Below are 25323 nucleotides of genomic sequence, written 5' to 3' on the forward strand. Positions count from 1 at the left end.
TAGTGATCATTCTCTGCAAATTTCTTCAGAATTTTTTCCCTATTAGAAAACAGCATGATTAAGCAGAAGGCAACTGCAGATGTGCAGGTTATTGAGGAGCAGCTAACTAATTCACAATATGTGCTTTACAAGAGAAGGAATGTTAACAAACTTGGTGGTCTGATAATGACTGGTAGAAAATGGGGCTATCAGCAGACAACAAAAGAGTTTCTGCATGGTGGAGAGGGATGCCTGCCCCCCAGGTAAGCATATGGGTGATGGTTCATATAAACTCTAAAACCATGATTCCTAATGTGGGGCACACACCCCACAGGGGGACTATTTGATTTTTAAGGGGGGCAATTCGAGAATGAGTTACACCAAGTTAATGGCCTTTTAGGCTTCCTCCACGTGAATAGGAATTCACTTTTTGAATAATAAGAAATACATATCGGGGGGGGATCAGGATTTTAGAGGTGCTTAGGTGGGGCATGGCCAAAAAAAAGGTTGGGAACCACTGGTCTAAAACAAAGAGCATTTTCATACTGCCTAATGTGAAAGTGTTTCATTACCACAAAGTTTGCCAAGTTCAACTGCTCCCTCACTGGTCCATGTCAGACAATGGAGCCCCATTGGTGATTTCTCAGAAACACGTTTTCTCTCTAGCTCTGCACCTGCTCATTGCACCATGCAGAGAGAGCCCGAGAGGATGCAAACAGAAAACTTATTCCCCTTTATAATTACCAAAATCATAATGATTAATTCCTCTCTTCCCACCAAAGCTCTAGGAATTTCCCCTGAGACCTATATTCCAAGCATCACAATCATGGGCAATGTGATGTAACTTCTTGCAAAGAGCTTGGAAGAATAACTTTGACATAAATACCTCCTGTCCTACCCTTCTCAAGATAATAAGTAAATCTGGTGCCACTGAGAGCCCGGTCTGGGGTGGTGGGCAGGCAGAGATTATGCACATGGGAAATTTCCTCTCCCTACCATTAGGTCTGAATCCATGTCTTGAGTCCAGTTGTGTCACTGAAGTCACTGATGTCATAAGGGAGGACACTTGCCACTGACATTGCGAGGATGATATCACTCCTGCTTCTGCAGCTGCTGCTGCTAATGCCACAGGCTGCCTGTGGGACACAGCTGGGTAGATGCTCTGTGGATCTGATCTGGCTTCAGAATGAACCAGTGAATTATTACAGGGCAGGGGACCATCTCATTAGCGGAATCATCTCACCCAAAGCTGCTGTGTTTGATGAATACATCTTCTCTCAACCTCCAGTAATCAGGCCTCGTGAGTAAGTTGTTGTTGTTGTTTAGTCATTTATTATTATTATTTTTGGGGTAAATAATTTTTATTCATTTTCCAATATAAATTTATACAAAATTAAACATCCAGTTATCACCAACATCCTCTTTTGGACTTCCATCAACATGTCTGATAATTCTCCGTATTGTCACTTTCTCCACATTTCTTAATTTAATATTGCACTATATAATTATTTGCCTTATCATATTATTTAAGCAATATTTCTACCATACATTCTCACAAAGCTTCCTGAAAACTTACAAACGTTATCTGCTTATCACAAATATTTTTGATATATTCTGTAAATTTATTCCAGTCCTCAGTGAATCTCTGGTCTCGTCAGTTCCAGATCCTCCCTGTTAACTTGTCCAGTTCTGCGTAATCCATGAATTTCATTTTCCATTCTTCAATCGTAGGCACTTCTTATTGCTTCCACTTCTGGGCCAACAAAATTCTAGCTGCTGTTACTGCGTATAAAAATACCTTCCAATCCTTCTTATTAATTCCATAACCTAATATTCCTAATAGAAATGTTTCTGTTGTTGTTTAGTCGTTTAGTTGTGTCCTATTCTTCGTGACCCCATGATTCAGAGTACACCAGGCATTCCTGTCTTCCACGGCCTCCCGCAGCTTGGTCAAACTCATGTTGGTAGCTTCGAGAACACTGTCCAACCATCTTGTCCTCTGTCGTCCCCCTCTCCTTGTGCCCTCCATCTTTCCCAGCATCAGGGTTTTTTCCAGGGAGTCTTCTCTTCTCATGAGGTGGCCCAAGTATTGGAGCCTCAGCTTCAGGATCTGTCCTTCCAGTGAGCACTCAGGGCTGATTTCCTTCAGAATGTACCAGGATCCAACACCGCCCCACCTGTGCTTTGACTGTTCCCAAGGACCGCTCTTATTTTCTGGTACCCCTGGTCAGGTTCTCTCCCAGTATTGAGTGTGATGGCTCCTCATTTCAGATTTGTTTATCCAGCATTCATCGTGGTTTGCTTGTACAAAGCTTAAGCAATGCTCAGGTTATATCTGGGCTTTATCAAGCATTCTTTCTTATTTGTTAGTTCCTTTGGAGCTCTTCTCAATCTCTTTTTGAGTTACTGACCCTGAAGAATCTACCATCACCAGCAAACTTGGCCACTTCACTGCTCAGTCCTAACTCTAGATTGTATATGAACAAGTTAACAAGTGCCTGTTTCTCTTACCCAGTGTAAAGGATGAACATTCATTTTCAACATAGGTAGATGCACACCCTTTGATCAGCTTCCAAACCACAAACCTCTAAAAAAAAGTTGATTTTGTTCTTTAAAGACTGTGAACAATAACCTCTCTGTTCTTTTTCAAAAGTGGCAAATAACTATCCAACTTGCAGCCAGGATCTGTATCTCTCCGCCAATAAAAACATAGAAACAATTACCTGGAGATACCCTGTTTTGAGGTGTATGTACCCGAGAAGGCCTTTAGAAAGAATATGGCATTTTGTTTTCACTGTGTTTTATTTGATGCTTTGCAGTATCTCTGAAGAGAAGTACTGGCACATTCTGTCCTTCTTGTTTGCTGTTCAGGAGATTAATCAGGATCCCTTGATCTTAACCAACATCACCTTGGGCTACAACCTCTTTGAAACCTATTTCGATGGCAGAGTGGTTTCCAGTGCACTGCTGGATGGGCATTCTGGTGGGGGAAAGAATATTCCAAACTACAACTGTGGAAGACGCAAGAACCTCTTGGCTGTTATTGAAGGGGCTGAATCGGACATTTCTACCCATGTTTCTAGCATGTTGGGCATCTACAAAATCCCACAGGTAGGGATTGGGATGGCTAGCAGCCAGGGATGCAACAGTAGTGGATCGATTAGACTATGTGAACCGCGAGCTCCCTTCCTACTCTAGGATTCTCCGTTTTTTGAAGGATTCCCTTAAAACTATTTACAATAGGCTCAATCTTGCCTGAAGATGCCTTAAGAGCATAAGCATTCTGCACCATCTATTCCAGCATCCTGCTTTCAGAGTAGCCTACCAGATGCCACTTTCAGGAAGCCCGCAAATGGACCCGAGTCCAACATCACTCTCCCTACTTTTGATTCCCAACAACTGGAATTCAGAGGTAGACTGCCCTCTGGCTAGGGATCATTGGTAGTCTTATCCTCCCTGAGTCTACCTACTCCTCTCTGAAGGCCATGCAATTTGTGGACATATTTACGTCTTGTGGGGGCAAGCCCACAGTTTGACTATGCCCTGTGAAGAAGCATTCTAAATCCTCCAACATTCAGGTTCATTGGATGGCCTTAAGTCCTAGTTTTATGGGATACAGAGAAAAGGGTCTTTTTATCCTTTCTCCATACCATGAATACTTTTACAACTCTATCATGTCTCTTTTGCTCTCTAAACTAAAAAGATCCAGAAAATTGTAACCTTTCCCCATAGGAGAGTTGCTCCAAACCAGGATTTCCCAAGCCTGGGTCTCCAACTTTTTTTTTTGGACCACAGTTCCCATCATCCCTGACCACTGGTCCTGCTAGCTAGGGATAATGGAAATTGTTGTCCAAAAAGAGCTGGAGACCCAAGTTTGGGAAACGCTGCTCCAAACCTTAGATCATTTTTGTTCACCTTTTTAGCGCTTTTCCTAATTCTACAATAACCTTCTTGAGGCATAGGAATAAAATGCATTATGATAAAAAAATTCCTTCCAGTAGCACCTTAAAGACCAACTAAGTTAGTTCTTGGTATGAGCTTTCGTGTGCATGCACACTTCTTCAGATACACACACGAAAAGCATGCACACGAAAGCTCATACCAAGAACTAACTTAGTTGGTCTTTAAGGTGCTACTGGAAGGAATTTTTTTATTTTGACTATGGCAGACCAACACAGCTACCTATATGCATTATGATGTTGACAGTTTTGATTTTGAATCCTTCCATAAAAATGCCCAACATGAAGTTGGTCATTTGCACAACAGCTGCATACAGTGGTACCTCAGGTTAAGAACTTAAATCATTCCGGAGGTCCGTACTTAACCTGAAACTGTTCTTAACCTGAGGTACCACTTTAGCTAATGGGGCCTCCTGCTGCCACCACGCCACCAGAGCCCAATTTCTGTTCTCATCCTGAAGCACTATTTCTGGGTTAGCGGAGTCTGCAACCTGAAGCGTATGTAACCTGAGGTACCACTGTGCTGGGAATATTTTTATTAAGCTTCCCAACGTGACCTCATTTATGAGTAGAAAGTAAAGCACTGTCTTGAACATTCTTTTGATGGCGTGTGATGCATTCCCCGCACTGACATGGCCTCTTTTTGCTTGTTATTAACATACATCTGATATTCTTCCTTTTTCTCACTAGGTGAGTTATGGCTTTCCTCTTCATGATAAAACTCAGTTCCCTTTTGCCTATCGGATGATCCCAAAGGAGAAAACCCAACACCTGGGGATTGTCCAACTCCTCCTGCATTTTGGATGGACGTGGATTGGAATATTTGCTCCAGACAATTATAATGGAGAAAGGTTCATAAGCTCCATAATACCTCTGATGCTCACCAGTGGAATTTGTGTTGCCTTCTCAGAAAAAATAGTTTATCAGAATCTATACCAAATCGCTATGCTGAATGAACCACCTATCATGTGGAGAAAAGTCAATGTATTTGTCTACAATGGAGACTCTTCCAATAAATTTGGCATCATCATTAAGGTCCAAAGCGTATTTGAAAAGATACAACCTGGGGGGAAAGTTTGGATCACAACAGCCTTTCCAGACATCAACATGAACTTGTCTCATGATATGAGTACTTTCATGTACACCCATGGTTCTTTGTCCTTCATAATGAAGACTAGAAAACGGACAAAATATGACTATTATAAGCCACAGTCTGGCAGAACACTATGGTTCTGGGACAAATCATTTCACTGTTTATGTCCAGAGAATGTGTTGCCCATGAAAGGCTGGACAAGATGCACAGAGAAAGAAAAACTGGAGATTCTTCCCCAAGAGGAGATTGAAAGGGCCCTGTCTCAAGACAGCTACGTTACTTATAGCAGCATCCAAACTGTGGCACTTGCCTTAAGTTCTGCCTATTCATCCAGATCCAAACAGATGCTGATGATGGGTAGAGGAGACAGTTGGGGACATGGAAGACTACAGCCCTGGCAGGTACAGTATTCTCCTTTTGCAACATGAATGTAGAAAGTGGTGTCTCCTCACAGATCAGTTTTATGTGCCCTTCTTTTTAACTTGTTCATAAATCATCTAGAGTTGTGCGTGAAAAGTGAGCAAACTAAATGTACTGATGATACCCAATTGTTCTGGGTGGTTAAAAGGAAGAGGGATTGTGAAGAACTTCAAAAAGAATTTTTTTCCAAATGGAATGAATGGGCAGAAAAATGGCAAATTCAATTCATTCTAAGCAAGTATAAAATTACGTGTATTATGAGATGGTTCAAGGGCAGTTCAGAGGGTGAAATCAAGATTAGAGGAATTTCAGAACAAAGGTGGGGGGGAGGAAAGGAAGTCATCAGGAGGGCCCAAGCAGTGAATTATGAGAGGGTCCAGCCCCCATTGTTGCCAGATGTCACAGAAGGGGAGAATCATGTGAATCAGCCACTATTCCATCTTCTGAGTGTGCAGTTCCTTTGGTAACTGAGGAGGTGGGCAGCCAATTTTCAGGGCCAGCTGAATCCAAGACAGAAGGAGAGACAGAGGGACTGAGTTGGGCTCAGCTAATAATGATAATGATAATGATAATGATAATGATAATGATAATGATAATGATAATGATAATTTATTTGTACCCCACCCATCTGGCTGGGTCTCCCCAGCTTCTCTGGGCGGCTTCCAACAAAGATTAAAAATACATTAAAATGTCACACATTAAAAACTTCCCTGAACAAGGTTGCCTTCAGATGTCTTCTAAATGTCAGGTAGTTGTTTATCTCTTTGACATCTGATGGGAGGGCGTTCCACAGGGCGTTCCCTGTAGCTTAGCTTCTCGCAGTGAGGGAACCGCCAGAAGGCCCTCGGCGCTGGACCTCAGAATGGTCACCAACAGCAGCAGCACAAACAGATCCAGCCTACCCAAAGGAACACCTATAAGAGAGGCCAAGGCTCTTCTTATCTTATGCTCTTACAGAGTAGGCAGAAGCAGCAGACAAAGGAAGAGAGGACCACTTGAAGCAAAAGATTGGGGGCACAGCAACTTCACAGTATTCTTAAAGATCCAGTGGCCTTCTGGATCAATAAGAGTACTGTGAAGTTGCTGTGCCCCAAATCTTCTGCTTCAAATGACCCACCTCACTTTGTCTAACTGCAAGGTATGGCTCTGCTTGCATCATTCTCCTAAGGATACACAATGTGCTTGTGCATGTAATGATCCTAGCTCTGCTCATTTACAAAGTCGGGCAGGAGAAAAGGGAGGACTTAAGAATGCATATCAGCTGTGACTGCGGAAAGCCAACAGCAATCGATTCCTATGAGTCCAGAAGTGCACTGACCCAAGATGAGGACAACCAAGATGACCATTGGTTTGGAAACCGTGCCTTATAAGGAGCAATGGATGGAGCTGGGTCAGTTTAGCCTGGGAAAGAGGAGGCTGAGAGGAGATACGAGAGCCAGTTTCAAGTATCTCAAGGGCTGTCCCATCATGGAATAGGGAGCTGGCTTGTTTTCTCCTGTAGGGTAGGACTTGAACCAATGGCTTCAAGCTACAAGAAAGGAGATTCCAACGAAACATCAAGAAAAAACTTCCTAACAGTAAGAACTGTTTGGCAGTGGAGTGGTCTCCCCCAGGAGGTTGTGGACTCACGTTCCTTGGAGGTTTTTAAGCAGAGGTTGGGTGCCCATTTGTCATGGATGCTTTAGCTGAGATTCCTGCATTGCAGGGGGTTGGGCTAGATGACCCTTAGGATCCCTTCCAACCTTACAATTCTATGATTCTTTGATTCTGTGAACCTAATTCATAAGCTTCCAGGTATTATGAATTCTTCATAAGCTTCCAGGTATAATTCATTCTTCTTTTTCTCCTGTCAGTCCAGCTCCACCCTTTCTTAAGAAACGTCCAGTTGTTTAACACCTCCAGGGGTGGACTCTATTCAGATGAGAATGGGGAGCTGGCAGCTGACTATGACATTGTGAACTGGGTGATGTTTCCCAACAAGTCTCGTGGCAGAGTGAAAGTCGGGAGCGTAGAGAGACAGGCAGCCTCACATTTAAAGCTCACCATTAACCCAGAAGCCATCGTGTGGCCCTTGCAGTTTAAAGAGGTAGGGGGAAAGATTTATGTGTGCTTTATTACCCTGTGACATTTGTTAAACTCAAATAATTTACTCTATATTATACAGGAAATTATTCCTACGCAATTCGTTTGCAGTCTAATCTAGGGGTGATTTCAAAGGCCTCCCTCCCCAATTCTCAGCATAAACAGAAAATTAATTTGAATTGGAAAACCACTTTGAGGGTGGTGGTGGGGTTTTACATTTAAGAGGTGTACACATTTTACAAAATAAATAAATACTTAATGAAATAAATATATAAAATGTGGTCATTTTCTATCACTCCCTACACACACATCCTTGAAAGTAGAGCAGAAACTGCATGCTCGAGTGGGGTCCTATACAATGTCCCCAACAGTCCCCCCCCCCCCATTAGTCACTTTTAAGAAAACCCAGCCTTTTAAAGTATGCATTTTAAATATGTGAATAATGTTTAAGTGAGTGAGCAGTATATTATACATATATAATATAATGCAAAATTGCATAAAACCAAATGGCATCCTGGCTTGATTGGTGCTGGAATATATAACAACGCGGGTGGCATTGGACTTGCCGATCAGAAGGTTGGCGGTTCGAATCCCCGCGATGGGGTGAGCTCCCGTTGCTCTGTCCCAGTTCCTGCCAAACTATCAGTTTGAAAGCATGCCAGTGCAAGTAGATAAATAGGTACCTTTGCGGCGGGAAGGTAAATGGTGTTTCCGTGCGCTCTGGCACTCGTCGCAGTGTCCCGTTGCTCCAGAAGCGGTTTAGTCATGCTGGCCACATGATTCAGAAAAATGTCTGAGGACCAACACTGGCTCCCTTGGCCTGAAAGCGATATGAGCACCACAACCCCATAGTCGCCTTTGACTGGTCTTAACCATCCAGGCGTCCTTTACCTTTACCTTTATATAACAACAATAATATGATAACACATATCAGTCCATCCATCCAACCAACCATCCTTGTTTAACATCTTTAATGGAAAGTTTCCATGATCTGACTGACATCCTGACATTCATCTCCATAATGTCACCAATCACCCTCTGGTACTGTGCCATTCACCCAGTGCCAAGAAAAACTCTGCAGATTCCCTTTTCTTAACAGCTGTTTCCTGTCCTAGTTTATCATCAGGCCTGTGATCTTTCTGCTGCTCTGCCATTGCTGGAGCAGCAAAATTATATACACCAGAGTTGTTTCAAACTAGAAACTTGTGCATCAACAGTATTTGCCTATAATGGAGGGAGTAGGGTCCATCTACACCTTATGACTCACGTTCACATCTCAAACCCTTTCCTCTTGATGCTCCTTCACTTAATTGGCAGACCGTGCCTCGCGCCAGGTGTACCGAAAGCTGTCGCCCTGGATATGCCAAGTTGGTTCAAGAAGGACAACCGGTTTGCTGTTATGTTTGCGATCCGTGTGCTGCAGGGACAATCTCCACTCAGGAAGGTGGGTGACTCAGGGCTTGTCTACATTTACTTTTTTGCCCCATGCTTTCTTATGCACATGTCCACACTTTCCCAGGCGGCAATTGTCAAGACATCTGAAGTCAGCCCTGTTTCGGGAAGCTTTTAATGTTTGATGTATTATAGTATTTTAATATTCTTTTGGAAGCAGCCCAGAGTGGCTGTGGAAGCCCAGCCAGATGGGTGGGGTATAAATAATAAATTATTATTATTATTATTATTATTATTATTATTATTATTATTATTATTATTATCTCTGATTCAATGCTAAAATGCAGGTTTCCTCACGGAAAGCACAGGGATGGGGGGGGAGTGTAGAAATGTGGAACAAAATGAATTCTGGGCGAGTTCTAAATTTTGTTCCTCAGTTGTGAAACCATCGTGCTTTAAACCATGATCGAAATTGTATGGGAAAAATACGGAATAACAGATACAATCTTGCTTAAAATGTATATAGGAAGTGCAGTGTAAGCGACGGAAGTCAATCAATGAAATTTTATTATTTTCATATTGAGATATTTGTAGAATAAATTTGGAAGAAATTCTTCCAACTTTTCTACTTCTTTTTTTCTTCTTTTTTCGTTTCTTCTTTTTCTCTTTTGTTCCTATTTTCATGTATATGTGCTTATTTGAAGTGTATATGTGTGTATGTACTTGTGTTTTGCTTATATTTTGTAACAATTATGTTAAATTTAAAAAAAATAAAAAATAAACCATGATGGAGTGTAGACAAATAAACAAATTAGTTTTATTTAAGAGGTGCTTCCTCATACATTGAACCTCTGGGTAGGGAATGAGTGGACACTGGACAGTGTTCACAGAAGTACTATATTTTACTGCTGCTTAATCATAAGCACTACCACAAAGAGTTAATTCTAGCACTCTCCTGTGTTAATAACAGTGAGAGGTGTATCTATTAACACATGAATAAATTTGGTCATGTTACCCAGTACCCATCTTCAGTGCAGGCGACTGACACAATTGGATCAGTATCTTTTGCCCAAAATGGGAAGTCTGAATCACAATGCCTAGAAAGAGTGTGTGGTTGTTGTTCTCAGGCATTTCCAGCTATCTCAAATAGGTTGTCAGGAATGAGCCAGCTCCTAGTGGAACTTTACAGCCGGCTGCAGAACAGAGAGGGTTAGATCTGATGCAGGCTGAACAGCGGCCAGTGCCCAGTGCACCTCCTTCGGACATTGGAATGCCAGTTGCCAAGGGAACGACTGAGAGCAGGCTGGAACACAGCCAAACCTCTCAGGAAGCTCAAACAAGCATGAACAGACACAGAGATAGTTTGTTGGAAAAGGAAGAGGCTGGAGCTGATCCAATAAGTCCAAGTCCGTGGCAAACAGTTCCTGCTTGGCAGGGGGTTGGACTCGATGGCCCTTGTGGTCTCTTCCAACTCTATGATTCTATGAATGGGAGGGCTGCTAGACAGGAAGCAAAACAAGAGATGTAAGGGGCGACGGTTCAATATTTTCTGTAGACATAGGAAGGAGTCTTCAGAAGGGTCATCTTGAATGGTAATGTCAGTGGCTTCGTTAGAGCTGCTCGGAGCTATCTGTTTGTTTTTGCAATAAATCCTGCTTTTTAATTACCTATGCTTACTATGTTATCAAGCTGGGAACCTGGACTCCTGACATAGGTCCTGCAGAAAGAAAGTGTGATAACTTGTTTCTCGATGAATTGGATAATGTGAGATGAAAGAAATAACTTCAGGACAGAAAGCACAGAGTTGGTCTTATGGATGCTGCTGATTTCATTCCCACCCTACTTTATATATGATTGGGACAGATGAATATTCTGGAGTATAAGCTATCATGCTGAAACATATATATTATGGAATGTAACAGAATACATAATATTACCGTTCTAAGCTTCCTGTTAGGACCACTGAATTCTCTTATCTTCCTTTCAGATGCAGACTATTGCACCACATGTGCAGAAGATCAGCACCCAAACAAGCACCAAAATCAATGTATCCCCAAGGTTATCACCTTTCTTGCCTATGAAGACTCTTTAGGGATCACATTGGCATCTTTTGCCCTATTCCTCTCCTTAACCACGGGTTTTGTTTTTGCCATCTTTACTAAATACATGGAAACTTCCATAGTCAAAGCCAATAACCGAGACCTCTCCTACATACTTCTTGTATCTCTCTTGCTTTCCTTTTTGTCCTCCTTCCTTTTCATCGGCCGCCCAAGGAAAGTGACCTGCCTTCTCCGACAAACGGCCTTCAGCATCATCTTCTCAGTTGCTGTTTCATCTGTGTTAGCAAAAACCATCACAGTGGTGCTGGCCTTCCTGGCTACAAAGCCAGGGAACAAGGTTAGAAGATGGCTGGGGAAAAGTCTGGCCAACTCCATTATCATTTCCTGTTCCAGTGTACAAATTCTCCTCTGCACCATCTGGCTGGGCATCTCTCCTCCATTCCCAGACTCTGACATGGACTCCCAGCCTGGAGAGATCATCCTCCAATGCAACGAAGGGTCTGTGGCCATGTTTTATGGTGCTCTTGGCTACATGGGCTTCCTGGCTGCCATCTGCTTCACAGTGGCTTTCCTGGCCAGGAAGCTGCCTGGGGCCTTCAATGAAGCCAAGCTGATCACCTTCAGCATGCTGGTCTTCTGCAGTGTTTGGGTGTCCTTTGTGCCCACCTACCTGAGCACCAAGGGGAAGTACATGGTAGCCGTGCAGGTCTTCTCCATCTTGGCCTCCAGTGCTGGACTTCTGGGCTGCATCTTCCTCCCCAAGTGCTACATTATTGTGCTGAGACCTGATCTGAATACAAAGGAGCATCTCACAATGAAAATTAAATGAGGCATCTAATTCGTAAAATATTTAGGAAGGAGGATAATACTATGTGTAATGCTACTGAATGCACCCTTCTTCTCCACCAGATATAGTTTGTGAATAGGTACTGATCTTACTTTTTCTTGGAAGGTGTCTCCATCTGGTGTTAAGTAATTCTAGGGATTCTCTGAACTTCTGCATGGAGGAAAGAATTGAAGCATAAACCAAAAAGATGTCACAGTTCAGAAGAGGAAACTGATATCCCTGTTGGGTGATAATGCCAAGGCCAGTGCCACTGCCCCCAATGCAGTGTCACCTGGGATTCATCACTCCGGTCTTCCATCATGCTGATGTGGCCCATATCCAAGAACATGAGCACATGACAAGCAGAGTTCAAACTGAAGCTTAGCCTTGAGGAGTAACATCTAAGCCTAATTTATTGCAAATTAAATCAAACATAGCAGAACAAAGAAAAATGTGGCTTCTCTCGTTCTTCCTCGGAGAAAGAACTGCAAAAGCAATAGCAATACAAAACTGAACAGCGTTTCTCAATTTCCGCTCACAAGACTCCAGTAATCAGTGCTGGAATGTAAACAGACATGTGACATGTAACAATATCCACACATCTGCAGCACGGGAGGAATGGAATTCTCAACAATCCCTTCCAACAGGGAAGGGCTGTAGCTCAGTGGTTGAACAGTGGGTCCAGGTTGAATCCTTGGCATTTCAGGTTGGGCTGGGTGAATGTCCCCTGGCTGAAAAGAACCGCTGTCCACCTGTGTAGACACAATAGACCTAGATGGACTAATGATTCAACAGTACACGGCAGCTTCCTATGTTCCTAAGAAAATTACCCCCACTTTCTAGGTCCTGTGCAAATTTATCTTAGTCTTCTGTGCCAAGACAAGAGAGGCCAACTGACATTTCTAAATACTTTCTCTTCCCTCTCCGGATCCCTCTCATGTCTTCTGCCTGGACTAGTTGCTGGGGAGGAAGAACCTTCGTTCAATTTTTCTGAGGGCTCCATTTCTACATTCCTGCAGTCAAAGTACCTTCTGCAGAGGACATGGCCTTCCCTTCTTCTACTGTTTTGTTAGTGCAGAGTTCTTTCTTTGAAGACTCGGGCGCTGGAAATGGAGGGTGAGAAATATTTTAAATAAAATAATAACAAATGGGTGAGATAAGCCGAATGGAGAGCAGCTGAGAGGAGAAAGAACCAGTCCGGAAGTAGGATGCCCATGCTCTGAGGATACATTTTGGAGGGGAAATCCTGAGGTTCAGTTGACTGAACTGGATTGACTTAAATGCCAGAGGAGAAAGTTCTGCATGTTTCTGTGGGAATTTCAGGGGTGTCAGGGACTGGGCAGATGAGGAGTAGTGGTGGAGACTTCCACCTCAAGAAGCCTCCAAGCAGGAGGAAAATGGGGATACAATGGACCCAGATTGGTGGTGGTGACAAACAGGACACACCCCAGAAGAAACAAAGAGCTGAGAAATAATGGGAGATGAGGAACCACCAGATGCTCTAGTTCTGAACAGGGACAGGACTCAGAAGTCAGAGAAGCAGTACTCAGACAGTGGACACTACATCACTTGAAAGCCTGGTGGAACCTCCTATTTCTCCACAGACCAGGTGATTCCTTCATATCTTAGAGCAGAAGGCTAAACAGAGACAGAAATATTCCATTGCTAGCCACCGTAGACAGTAAGGATGGTTTTGGAAGCCAGGAAGTGCCACAGGAGGGTTGGAGCAGGCACTCTGAGCAATGTCTCGAGACTTAAGAGAGTATAATCCATAGTCTCTATGTGTGTCCTGATGATTTAAATAAAAGAGCTAGCAGAAGCTCTCTGTGTCTCTGATTTCTCCAAGCAGCTAGCCTGGGAGTCATGATGGGGAAACAGTAAAACTGGACATTAACATTCATCACAAACTATTGTCTTTCATTGTCCCCTAACCACTTAGTCCCACATAACCCTACCCTGCCTTATAATCCAGTAGCATTGCAGTTAATGATGGTGAAAAGGCAGGCAAACTGGTCAAATCAGACAGGCACAGGAGAGAATCTATAGGACAGAAATAGGAGAGGAGAGAGCCAGTCAGGAATCATGACCCTTATCTCAAGTTTCAAATGGCTTTCAGTTTTGCTCTTTGCATTTTCTGCCAAGTTCAAAATACAACCTGGTGGTGCAGAAATGCCAAATTGACCACAAGGCCGTCAATGGATATATAAACTGTGGTCTGCTGTGCTCCTTCGTTTTCTTTCTTTCTTGTTAGCCTCCTGTAGTTTTAGTGGCTGACTGACAGAGAGCAGTTCTCCGGAGGAACCTTCTCATAGCGTGCAAATCTAATGATGATTGCCTGCGAGTAAGGATGCCTCTGAGGCACTCACTAGCCGCACAAGAGCTCTGCCAGCAAGAAAAGTGGCAGCTTTTATTTCTGAGAACATGAGCAGAGCTTATGGTGCTTGTGACATCATACATTATGGCATAATGATGAGCTTGTTTCTCTAGCTTAGGTCGCCTCCATGGTAACGCCAGGGGCCAATTTTCCTCTGCAACTGTGAGTGAGGAGGAGGAATTAGAATCAGAGAGAAGGGCTCACATTGCAGACTGGGCCTCAGTCACGCTCTGCTGGCAGCAACATGGTGGAAGACTCAAGGAGAAAAGGACCAGGATTGTGGTGGTCAGGTGGGGTTGCTATGAGGGATTATGAAAAATGGAACAAGCCATTGTGTCGCAATGAAAGCATTGCTTAACTGGGTTTGAGTCATTGACAATCATTTCTGACCGAATCCCACAAGCCTCTGCACCTCTGCCATTTTCTTTCTCTATGCCTGACAGGGACGTAGAATCATAGAATCATAGAATCATACAGTTGGAAGAGACCACAAGGGCCATTGAGTCCAACCCCCTGCCAAGCAGGAAACACCGTCAGAGCACTCCTGACATATGGTTGTCAAGCCTCTGCTTAAAGACCTCCAAAGTAGGAGATTCCACCACACTCCTTGGCAGCAAATTCCACTGTCAAACAGCTCTTACTGTCAGGAAGTTCTTCCTAATGTTTAGGTGGAATCTTCTTTCTTGTAGTTTGGATTCATTGCTCCGTGTCCGCTTCTCTGGAGCAGCAGAAAACAACCTTTCTCCCTCCTCTATGTGACATCCTTTTATATATTTGAACATGGCTAACATATCACCCCTTAACCTCCTCTTCTCCAGGCTAAACATGCCCAGCTCCCTTAGCCGTTCCTCATAAGGCATCGTTTCCAGGCCTTTGACCATTTTGGTTGCCCTCCTCTGGACACGTTCCAGTTTGTCAGTGTCCTTTTTGAACTGTTTGTATCTCTAAGCTTAGGTCGCCTAAGCTTGTATCTCTAGCTTAGGTCGCCTCCATGGTAACGCCAGGGGCCAATTTTCCTCTGCAACTGTGAGTGAGGAGGAGGAATTAGAATCAGAGAGAAGGGCTCACATTGCAGACTGGGCCTCAGTCACACTCTGCTGGCAGCAACATGGTGGAAGACTCAAGGAGAAAAGGACCAGGATTGTGGCGGTCAGGTGGGATTGCTATGAGGGATTATGAAAAATGGAACAAGCCATTGTGTCGCAATGAAAGCATTGCTTAACTGGGTTTGAGTCATTGACAATCATTTCTGACTGAATCCCACAAGCCTCTGCACCTCTGCCATTTTCTTTCTCTACGCCTGACAGGGACGTATAAGCATTCTAAACACAGGCCAGTTGTTCACCAGGCATCCTGAGCCATAAAGATAGAAGGTAGCTTTGGTTTAGCTTTTGTTAGTTTTGTTAATCTTTAGATAGATCTTAAGGGCCAGAAACACAGTTTACACGGAGATGGTAAATGCATTCGTCCTTGGTTCCTGTTTATTTAGCTTAACCACGTATGCATGCTCAAGTAGGAAATAATTTCTTTGTAGTTAAAAGGATTTCTTCTGATCTGACTTTGTCCCATGTGGTTTTTTTTGAAATGTTCAAAGGAAATCTGATTGGTTCTTACGAACACTGTGTAAAAACGACCTGGGCCAAGGGGTGGAGAGATTATTATTGGTACTCCTCCCACAGTCTTGCTGGTCAAGCCTCGTGTGTATTTTATTAATCAGGGTGCAATCCTTCCTTGCTTTTGGAACGCAACACAGGATAAATTAAAGGGGAGGGAGGATGGATATAGCCAGAAAAGTAGGGGCGAAGTGAGGAATAAATAAAGAGAATCCAGTTGGAAGAGGTCTGAAATGAGGTCTGTTGTCAAGTACGGGAGTTCCCCTCTTCCTTCTGGTAGGTCACCGATAAGAATTAATGAACATTTGGTAGATTTATTTTCCTTTTATTACAGCATTATGTTGTAAGCACAAACAGGCAATCCTCTGTAAGGATATCAGTTGCTTACTCTGACTCCTCACTTCCACAGCAAGAAGCACGCCAGCGGGAAGTCCCTCCCCACCCCACTCGTCTCCTTTGTTCTCTTGTAGCACCCTGCTTGTGGTTAACGCTTAGCTGGAATGAAATATTCAACGCAGCAATAGAGAAATTAAAATAATTATTTATTTGTCAGACAAATAAATGAGAGGCACAGTGGTATATGGTTACCAAGCTCTGGCCTGGCTCCTGCCATTATGGCCAGCCCTTATATTCCCTTAATCCAGCCCCCTTTGCTCCTCCTGTGGCTGCCTCTGTCCAATCAGCCTGGTTGGATTTCCTATTGGCTGATTGCTATATCCAATCCTAAAAGATACACCCACATCCTCCTGTCCTTATAAGGAACACAAAGAGCTATATATTGTTACATCTATAAATGACAAATAAGTAGTAATATATCTTACATGTGTCTCAACAAGGAATCTTAATTACCAGCTCACCTCTTGCCCTCCCTGCCCTATTGCCTTCTAAAACAAATGGTTAATCTTAAATTTTTATCTTAAACATATGTCAAGGATCTTGAGTTTCACATCAACATTGAAAGATATCCTTCATTTGAAGGTTTCTAAACAAATGTCTGACAGCCATATATCAGGACAGCATTTGATGGCGTCTTCTTGTCTGGCAAGAGGCTGGGCTCAATGGCCCCTGTAGTCTATTCCAACTCTAGGACTCTATGATTCTATGAAATAAGAATCTAACATCTAAATCTGTTACTTTCTAAATCCTTTGCATAGTTACATTTAAGCCAATATATTTAAGCTAATATATTTCATACATTATCATAGGTAACCTTTTAAAAGGAATAAGGCCTTTTTAAAGTAGAGAGAGAAAGAGAGAGAAAAAAAAAAGAAGAACTCAGTTTAAAACAGTTTCAGAAGAAGGCTCTTCAGTTTACATCCCCCCCCCTTCAGCAAGCTGCTTTTCCCATTATCTGTTTAAGGAAGAAACAGCTTTAAAAAGACTTCCCAGCTAGATGCTTTAAAAAGACTTCCCAAAAAGCCTCTCTTTCTGCCAGCTAGATGTTTTTTCTCCCATTTGCCTCTGGCCTTGGAAAATACAGCTCAAGGTTTAAGAGAGGCCCATGGTATCATTTTACTATTTGCCCATTCCTAATTATATTTATCTCTGCCTTTGTTATCTTCTGTAACATGTAGGGTCAATGTCCTGCTCTTAGTCTGTATTTTCAGCTTTTACGACTTTGAGAATTGTTTTCTGCTATAAATCAAAAGGGGCCCCTTGTCTTAGGAGAATGGCCAAGGTTTTCTTAAGCAGCTAGCCTTCTTGCCTGGCATGAATCGTTTGAAAATCTTTTAAGCTCACTCTTTAATATACAAGTCCTGATCAAACATTAATAAAATGCAGGCTTATGCCTGATGCCTCATTCCCCCCTTTCAAGCTCAAGGACCTTCGTCCCAAGTGTCCTTGATAGCTTGACCTTCATCATATTCCTGAGGTAAAGCTCTGTATAGGGCCATGATATGAGGTAGAGTTTCATTTGAAACCATCTTGCTAATTGTACTTCTAAAACATGAAATGATACATGGCATCATACATAAAACCATTACCACTACTGTCAAGAAAAACAAGCAAGACAATAGTATCCCTTTGAGTCCTGTGACATTAGGTAACCAATTGGTGAGCCATCCCATATCCCATCCTTCCCATGTTTGTACTGGGACATGTGCTATATTCTCCATCTTTGTGGCCAACACACGGATTGCCTCACCATTATCTGAAATGTTAAAGCAACAGGCATTCCCTGTCAAGTTCAAGACTCCACATAGGCCTCCCTGCTTGGCAAGTACATAATCCATTCCCATTTTCAGCTGCAAAATGGCGGCTCTACTTTCATCCAACTGTTGTGCAATAAGTCTCAAACTCCGGGCCGTTGCATTGGTTACAAGTTCCACTACTGCTTGCAATCGAATTATTCTGTTTAGATTATAAATAGGATCCCGTGCCCCTTGTATGAGCTCACCAGGATTCCAGGAGGCAGGATCATAATAGGCTATAATGCGCTCTGGTGGCCAATCATCAGTACCGCTCCAACTTTGGGTACTTCCTCCTGCTATATGAGAAATATCAGCGTTTCTTCGTGTTCGCTTGGGCGAACTAGTGGGCATAATTCACATTGGTGGTAATACCCATCCCAGGAAACAAGTCCCACTCCATTTGGAGGGGAGTTTCTTGTATGCCCATTCTCCACATATCCACCACAACCATCGTGTCTGAGGTCTTTGGTACGTGGAGTACAGAAGGCGAAATAGCAAAAGAGGTAGAGAGTTCACAATGCAGTATGTTAGATTGCCTTTTTCTGTCACAGTTATGTTCCATACTACTTTCCATGCATGAATAAAAGGAGGTGCACAGGGCAAGGCATCCCGAGTTCGATAGGTAGTATCGTGTGCCCAGGTATTCTTAATATTATCCCAAGTATAGTGACAATGAGAAGAGCCTATCATGGTAGAATCAGCTGCATCTGATGATTTATGTACACAGAATTCCCCTTGTACAGGTATAACTCGTAATGGTTTAGTTGAGTTCCATCCGGGGAAATTCTGTACTTCTGTTTGGTGTGGTATTTCGCTTACCATACCAATGGCATCTAATGGTATCGGTAATAAGGGCATACCTCCCTCTGAATCATCTGGCCCGAGAGAGCAAACAAGGCAATTGGTCCTATTTGCAACATTGGCTACCATTTCAGCTAAACCTACCCACATATTGTGGTCATGGCGGAATCCATATTTAGTCAATTTGGCCAGATTCAAGGACCCTTCCCCTTCCCAAGGGATCAGGATTAATAATAGAATCATGTTGATGTCTAGCATATGCATTCCTTCCACAAAAGATTACCTTATAGTGATAGCAAATAAATATTAGTCCCAATATAATTCCCCCAGTGACAGGAATGGGGAACCACCAAGACCAAAACATATATCCCGAGGATCCCCAATGTGTAATATCCCTGATAATTGTTCCACAAGGGGGCAGTCAATCAATTGTATAAGAGAATCTTCCCGCTCACAGTCTCTGGTTCAGACGCTCCTCAAGCTTCAGGCGTGCGCAGGTCAGCCAGCTTCCAGGTTGTGGCTGCAGCAGGCCGGTCGTCTAATGTTGCCCGTGACCTAGCCCGTTCCCGGTAGGGCTAGATACAGGGGTTTTTGGAGAGAGTCAGTTTAAGAGGATTAGAGGGGTCACCTTTGCACGTCCAACTGCCTTCGGACTTCTTCAAACGGGAGTGATGAATCCAGGGGGTCACCTCAGCTACCTTCACCGCTGTTGGAGTAGAGAGCAAGACGGTGTAAGGTCCACGCCACTTAGGTGCAAGTGGATCACGTTTCCACTCTTTCACCCATATGCTATGCCAGCCTGGAGCTGATGAATCGGCACGGCAATGCTGCACGGCGTGCGCTCGAGGACCCACCTGTTAAGAGAAACAAACAAACACGGGAGAGAGACAAAAACACGGGAGAGAGATTGCACTTGTCCCTGTATCGCATGGTCTCCTATTTGTTTGAGGTCAGTTGGAATATCCTGAACAAAGGAGGGCGGTCTCCCATACAGGAGCTCAAAAGGTGACAACTTAAGTCTTTTTGTGGGTGTGCACCGAACACGAAACAGTGTGTTATGGGTAACACATCACTGCTGTGGCTAGCATCACCATCTTTTCCTTCTGCCACTTCTTCTTCTCTTGTTTCTCAGCCTCATCCCTATTCCGATAAACTCGGCGTGCAATGGCCATAATTTGGCTCATCAGCATCCCTTCCCATCCTTCTGATTTCTGAATTTTCTTACGAATGTCAGAAGCGCACTGGGCCACAAATGTAGCAGTAATCATTCTGCTGTTTTCAGGGGCTTCAGGGTCAAAAGGAGTCCATATACGATAGGCTTCTTGCAGCCTCTCTAAAAAGTCTCCTGGACTCTCATTTGGTTTCTGTTCTACTTCTGAGACTTTAGACATATTAGTGGGCTTCTGGCATGCCCTGCGGATACCTTGCACAAGCGTCTGGCGGTAGGTGGTAAGTCTGGCCAGGTGAATTACATTGTTTGGATCCCAATTAGGATCTTCCAAGGGAAAGTTGTCTTGGAGATGACGGTCAATATTATAAATATTTCCCACTCTGGCCTGCTCACGCAAATATATCTGTGCCTTTTCAATTATGTCTCTCCTTTCCTCAGTGGTGAACAGAGTATTCAGGAGCTGGCGGCAATCTGTCCAAGTAGGACTATGAGTATTTATTATTGAAGTCACCAAGTCCATCATAGCCTGAGGTTTTTCTGCAAAAGATGGGGTGTGTGTTTTCCAATTCATCAGATCTGTAGTCGTGAATGGAATATATTGCAGGGTCGAAGTTCGAGGTGGCCGTGGTCCGAGTTGCCCGTTAACCAGCACAGGCTCCTCAAGTGCATCAAATACTCTTCTGAGAGGGGCTACTACGTGATCTTTCTCTTCGCTTTGCTCTAGAGGCCTCAAATCATAGGGGATGGTATTTGTCCCAAGGCGTTCTTTTAGCAGCTTTATACGCCTGGCTGTATTGCTTGCTGACCGATTAAGGTCTCCCTGTAACTTCTGTAATAATTCTCTAGGACTTGGATGTACAGGAGTTTGGGGTAGGCAATCAGTTGTTTCACTAAAAGAGACTGTAGATGGAGTTCTACTGGGACTCACAGGTGGAATAACCACTTCTGCTTGGGCTTTATTATAGGACTCCAATGCCTCCTGAAAATATTTTTCATAATCTATCAAGGAATCAAGTTCTGTGACTCCAGCCCCATTATTCATTCCACTTTCTTGCCTTGGGGTTACAACTGGTGGAGTGTTTGGATTAGGCTCCCTTCGATGTGGAGCATAAGGTGGAGGTGGAAGCAGCTCTTCCTCTGGTCCCTCAAAAATGGGTTTGAGTTTATTTGGCAAGATTCCTTTCCTAGCTTCGGCTTTTACAGCCAATAATTTGCATCGTTGGACTTTGCATTCCCTTATCCATGGAGGATTTTTATTTAATGTGCTCAGCCAGGAATCTATATATGAAAATTGTTCTGGGCACCCTCCAATTTCTTTGGCGATGTTAGGCCAAAGTTTGCTTACTAAATTTATATCAAAAGTTCCCTGAGATGGCCATCCAGTATTTTGCTTCGGCCACTCTAATTCACATAACGTTCTCAGGCGCTCTGGCGTCATTTTGACTCCATACGCCCCTGAGAAGGCTTTCTTAAAATTATTTAACATACATTCAAGAGGTGTATTTTCCCCTTTTGAACCCCCAACTCCCATTGTATGGCCCTGTGAAGTATCCACTCAGTCACTCACACACACGCTTCGTGGGTTTCCTTGCCCAGATGGAGTCGCCTCACTGGGAACCGAAGTACTACCCACTCCACACTCAGGTCAGCTACAGATTGCTCTGTACTTTCTCACACATACAATGCGTTAGATACTTCACCACACACTACCTCCCATTCTTCCCTTTTCCCCCACCAGATCACCATCTGATGTATCCAACCACCTAGCGTACTCAGTTCCCACTTACTGAGACGCAGAAGTTTGATCAAGACTTCTCTTCCTCCCAGTTAATTGGAGGGCCAAAAATCCCTTTGTGCACTTACCCTTGGTTGGTTCCGTTTCCCCCCGGTCCGTCGCCGCCAGTGAGCAGGGTATCAGACAGACGAGACTGCTGCGTTCCCCTGGAAAAAATTTTTCCAGTGCGCGCTGGGTAGGCACAGTTGTCCTCTCTCTTGTACCCCGTCCAGTGAGGCGAAGGCGCTGCGTTCCAGCAGACCACTTATCCGAGTCGCAGGCACCATAAAATGTAGCACCCTGCTTGTGGTTAACGCTTAGCTGGAATGAAATATTCAACGCAGCAATAGAGAAATTAAAATAATTATTTATTTGTCAGACAAATAAATGAGAGGCACAGTGGTATATGGTTACCAAGCTCTGGCCTGGCTCCTGCCATTATGGCCAGCCCTTATATTCCCTTAATCCAGCCCCCTTTGCTCCTCCTGTGGCTGCCTCTGTCCAATCAGCCTGGTTGGATTTCCTATTGGCTGATTGCTATATCCAATCCTAAAAGATACACCCACATCCTCCTGTCCTTATAAGGAACACAAAGAGCTATATATTGTTACATCTATAAATGACAAATAAGTAGTAATATATCTTACATGTGTCTCAACAAGGAATCTTAATTACCAGCTCACCTCTTGCCCTCCCTGCCCTATTGCCTTCTAAAACAAATGGTTAATCTTAAATTTTTATCTTAAACATATGTCAAGGATCTTGAGTTTCACATCAACATTGAAAGATATCCTTCATTTGAAGGTTTCTAAACAAATGTCTGACAGCCATATATCAGGACAGCATTTGATGGCGTCTTCTTGTCTGGCAAGAGGCTGGGCTCAATGGCCCCTGTAGTCTATTCCAACTCTAGGACTCTATGATTCTATGAAATAAGAATCTAACATCTAAATCTGTTACTTTCTAAATCCTTTGCATAGTTACATTTAAGCCAATATATTTAAGCTAATATATTTCATACATTATCATAGGTAACCTTTTAAAAGGAATAAGGCCTTTTTAAAGTAGAGAGAGAAAGAGAAAAAAAAAAAAGAAGAACTCAGTTTAAAACAGTTTCAGAAGAAGGCTCTTCAGTTTACATCCCCCCCCCCCTTCAGCAAGCTGCTTTTCCCATTATCTGTTTAAGGAAGAAACAGCTTTAAAAAGACTTCCCAGCTAGATGCTTTAAAAAGACTTCCCAAAAAGCCTCTCTTTCTGCCAGCTAGATGTTTTTTCTCCCATTTGCCTCTGGCCTTGGAAAATACAGCTCAAGGTTTAAGAGAGGCCCATGGTATCATTTTACTATTTGCCCATTCCTAATTATATTTATCTCTGCCTTTGTTATCTTCTGTAACATGTAGGGTCAATGTCCTGCTCTTTGTCTGTATTTTCAGCTTTTACGACTTTGAGAATTGTTTTCTGCTATAAATCAAAAGGGGCCCCTTGTCTTAGGAGAATGGCCAAGGTTTTCTTAAGCAGCTAGCCTTCTTGCCTGGCATGAATCGTTTGAAAATCTTTTAAGCTCACTCTTTAATATACAAGTCCTGATCAAACATTAATAAAATGCAGGCTTATGCCTGATGCCTCACTCTGACACGCTTGGACCTCCAAGTTTGGAGGGAGGGAGGGGATGTGGGCTCTCTCAGGATGTGGGCCTCTGCCATTGATTAAAGGAAAGGGGTGAGGTCAGCCAGCTCACAAGAAAGATGCACGCTTTTCCTTGACAGAAGAGGGAGAAACTGGACAGAAATAGCGGGGGAAGGGATTTGAAAAGGAAACAGTTGAAGGAAATCATCTTCCTCCTTCATACATGATAATTTCCCCTTTTAGACACCGTTTGTGAGTTGGTACAAGCCTTGCCTTTGTTCCTCAGGTTTCTCTTTCTTGGGTTACTTAATTATAGAAGCTGTATGTTTCATTGGGGAACTTGATTGGCCTCCACCGTCACTTACGGACACATAGAAGACAATCTTACTTGGCTATGAGTGATTGCCGAAGAAGGAGCTACAATAAACACCAGTAAGGCCTGCACACAGTTGGCCAGACTTCCAACCAATACGCTCATCATCCCACAAGAAAAAGCTGGTCTTATGCTGACAGGCAGGACAGTGAAATGGGGCTACCCAACAGACATGAGAAGTGTTTCTGCATAGTGGCCGGGCAGGGTAGCAGGAGAGGGATGAATCCCCCTTCCCCGTTCATATATAGCCTAAAAGTAAGACCATTTCAATCATGCCTCTTCTGCAACTGTTTCTTCATTTCAAAGTTTGCAAAGTTCAGTCACACAACCTGTCGCTGGCCCAAACTCTGAAACGACGTCATCGATTTCTTGCAAACATGTTTTTCCTGTTCAATGAACCACACAGACAGACGCGGGAGTTGCAGTGGTAAACTTTATTTCTCATATAATTATGAAAATTATAGTGATTTATTCTTCTCCTGAAGCCAAAACTCCAGGGATTTCTCCAGAGCTCAGTAATCTAAACATCACCATCAAGGGTCGTATGATGCAGCTTATCACATGGATAGCAAAGTAACATAAATCCTCCTCAAAATTATAAATAGATATTGCTTATTAATAAGCCTGAGGTGAGATTTTGGGCAGGCTGGGTCTATGCCAGTTTATTTCACTGCCTTTAAATCTGAATTCATGGCTGGTCTGAATGGCGGTGACTGTCTCTTGTGCTGCTAGAATGATATCACTGCTCCTGTGCCAGGCAGTCTGGGGGATGCAGAAGGCAAAATGCTCGTTCAATCTCTCCTTGTATTTACAGGAACCAGTGAATTATTATAGGTTAGGAGACTACCTTGTGAGTGGAGTCATCTCTCCAAAACTTGTTGTATTGGAACCCTATGCCTTCTCCCAGCCACCTTTCATTGGGATTCTTGAGTAAGTAACTACATGCTGAAGGAGTTAATTCTGCCCCACCTGCATTGTGACTGACCTCAGCTAACAGGGGGTGACAGACTATATTGGTGTGAGTTGGGGAAAAGGTGTTAGGCAGCCAGGCCAGTTTCTTGGTAGGTAAAGGGACCCCTGACCATTAGGTCCAGTCGTGGCCGACTCTGGGGTTGCGGTGCTCATCTCACTTTATTGGCCGAGGGAGCCGGCGTACAGCTTCTGGGTCACATGGCCAGCATGACTAAGCCGCTTTCTGGCAAACCAGAGCAGCACACGGAAACGCCGTTTACCTTCCTGCTGGAGCAGTACCTATTTATCTACTTGCACTTGACGTGCTTTGAAACTGCTGGGTTGGCAGGAGCAGGGACCGAGCAACGGGAGCTCATCCCGTCGCAGGGATTTGAACCATCAACCTTCTGATCGGCAAGTCCTAGGCTCTGTGGTTTAACCCACAGCACCAACCACGTGCCTCTAGTTTCTTGATAATGACCCGCTAAGTATGGCTCGTTCAGGTAACAAAGGAGGAGGCTTCATGCCAGAAAACAACTGGCTGGTAGGTAGAAAGATGAAAGCCCAGGTTGAGGTGTTTGAGCCAGAAGCTAGAAACAGGCTCTAGGTTGATATTTAACACCCGCTAAACTTGCTA

At 43.5% G+C, this 25323-nt stretch overlaps 1 protein-coding gene and 1 long non-coding RNA gene across 7 annotated transcripts in view; one reads left to right on the top strand and one right to left on the bottom strand.

Moving 5' to 3' along the window:
* The first annotated feature begins 915 nt into the window (after window positions 1-915).
* The window catches only part of LOC308580415 (vomeronasal type-2 receptor 26-like), a 33961-nt gene continuing 9553 nt past the window's right edge, over window positions 916-25323 (top strand). Inside the window, exons 1-6 of one of the 6 annotated variants that reach the window (XM_081181995.1) lie at window positions 916-1283; window positions 2799-3090; window positions 4629-5432; window positions 7310-7537; window positions 8851-8977; window positions 10913-12083. In XM_081181995.1, the coding sequence (XP_081038121.1) occupies window positions 1066-1283; window positions 2799-3090; window positions 4629-5432; window positions 7310-7537; window positions 8851-8977; window positions 10913-11814 (2571 nt within the window). In that variant the 5' untranslated portion in view covers window positions 916-1065 and the 3' untranslated portion in view covers window positions 11815-12083. Of the gene's footprint in view, window positions 1284-2798; window positions 3091-4628; window positions 5433-7304; window positions 7538-8850; window positions 8978-10912; window positions 12084-15209; window positions 15559-24549; window positions 24666-25323 lie in introns of those variants that run through there. The other 5 variants (XM_081181999.1, XM_081182000.1, XM_081181996.1 and 2 more) reach the window with 5 other exon arrangements.
* On the bottom strand, window positions 12207-14203 carry LOC308581428. Its single transcript, XR_014005081.1, has 2 exons — window positions 13967-14203; window positions 12207-12914 (listed from the first exon to the last, which is right to left on the bottom strand). It is a non-coding gene; the product is annotated as an uncharacterized lncRNA (long non-coding RNA).

Source organism: Podarcis bocagei (genome assembly GCF_964188305.1).
Source record: "Podarcis bocagei genome assembly, chromosome: 2".
Taxonomy (NCBI): Eukaryota; Metazoa; Chordata; class Lepidosauria; order Squamata; family Lacertidae; genus Podarcis; species Podarcis bocagei.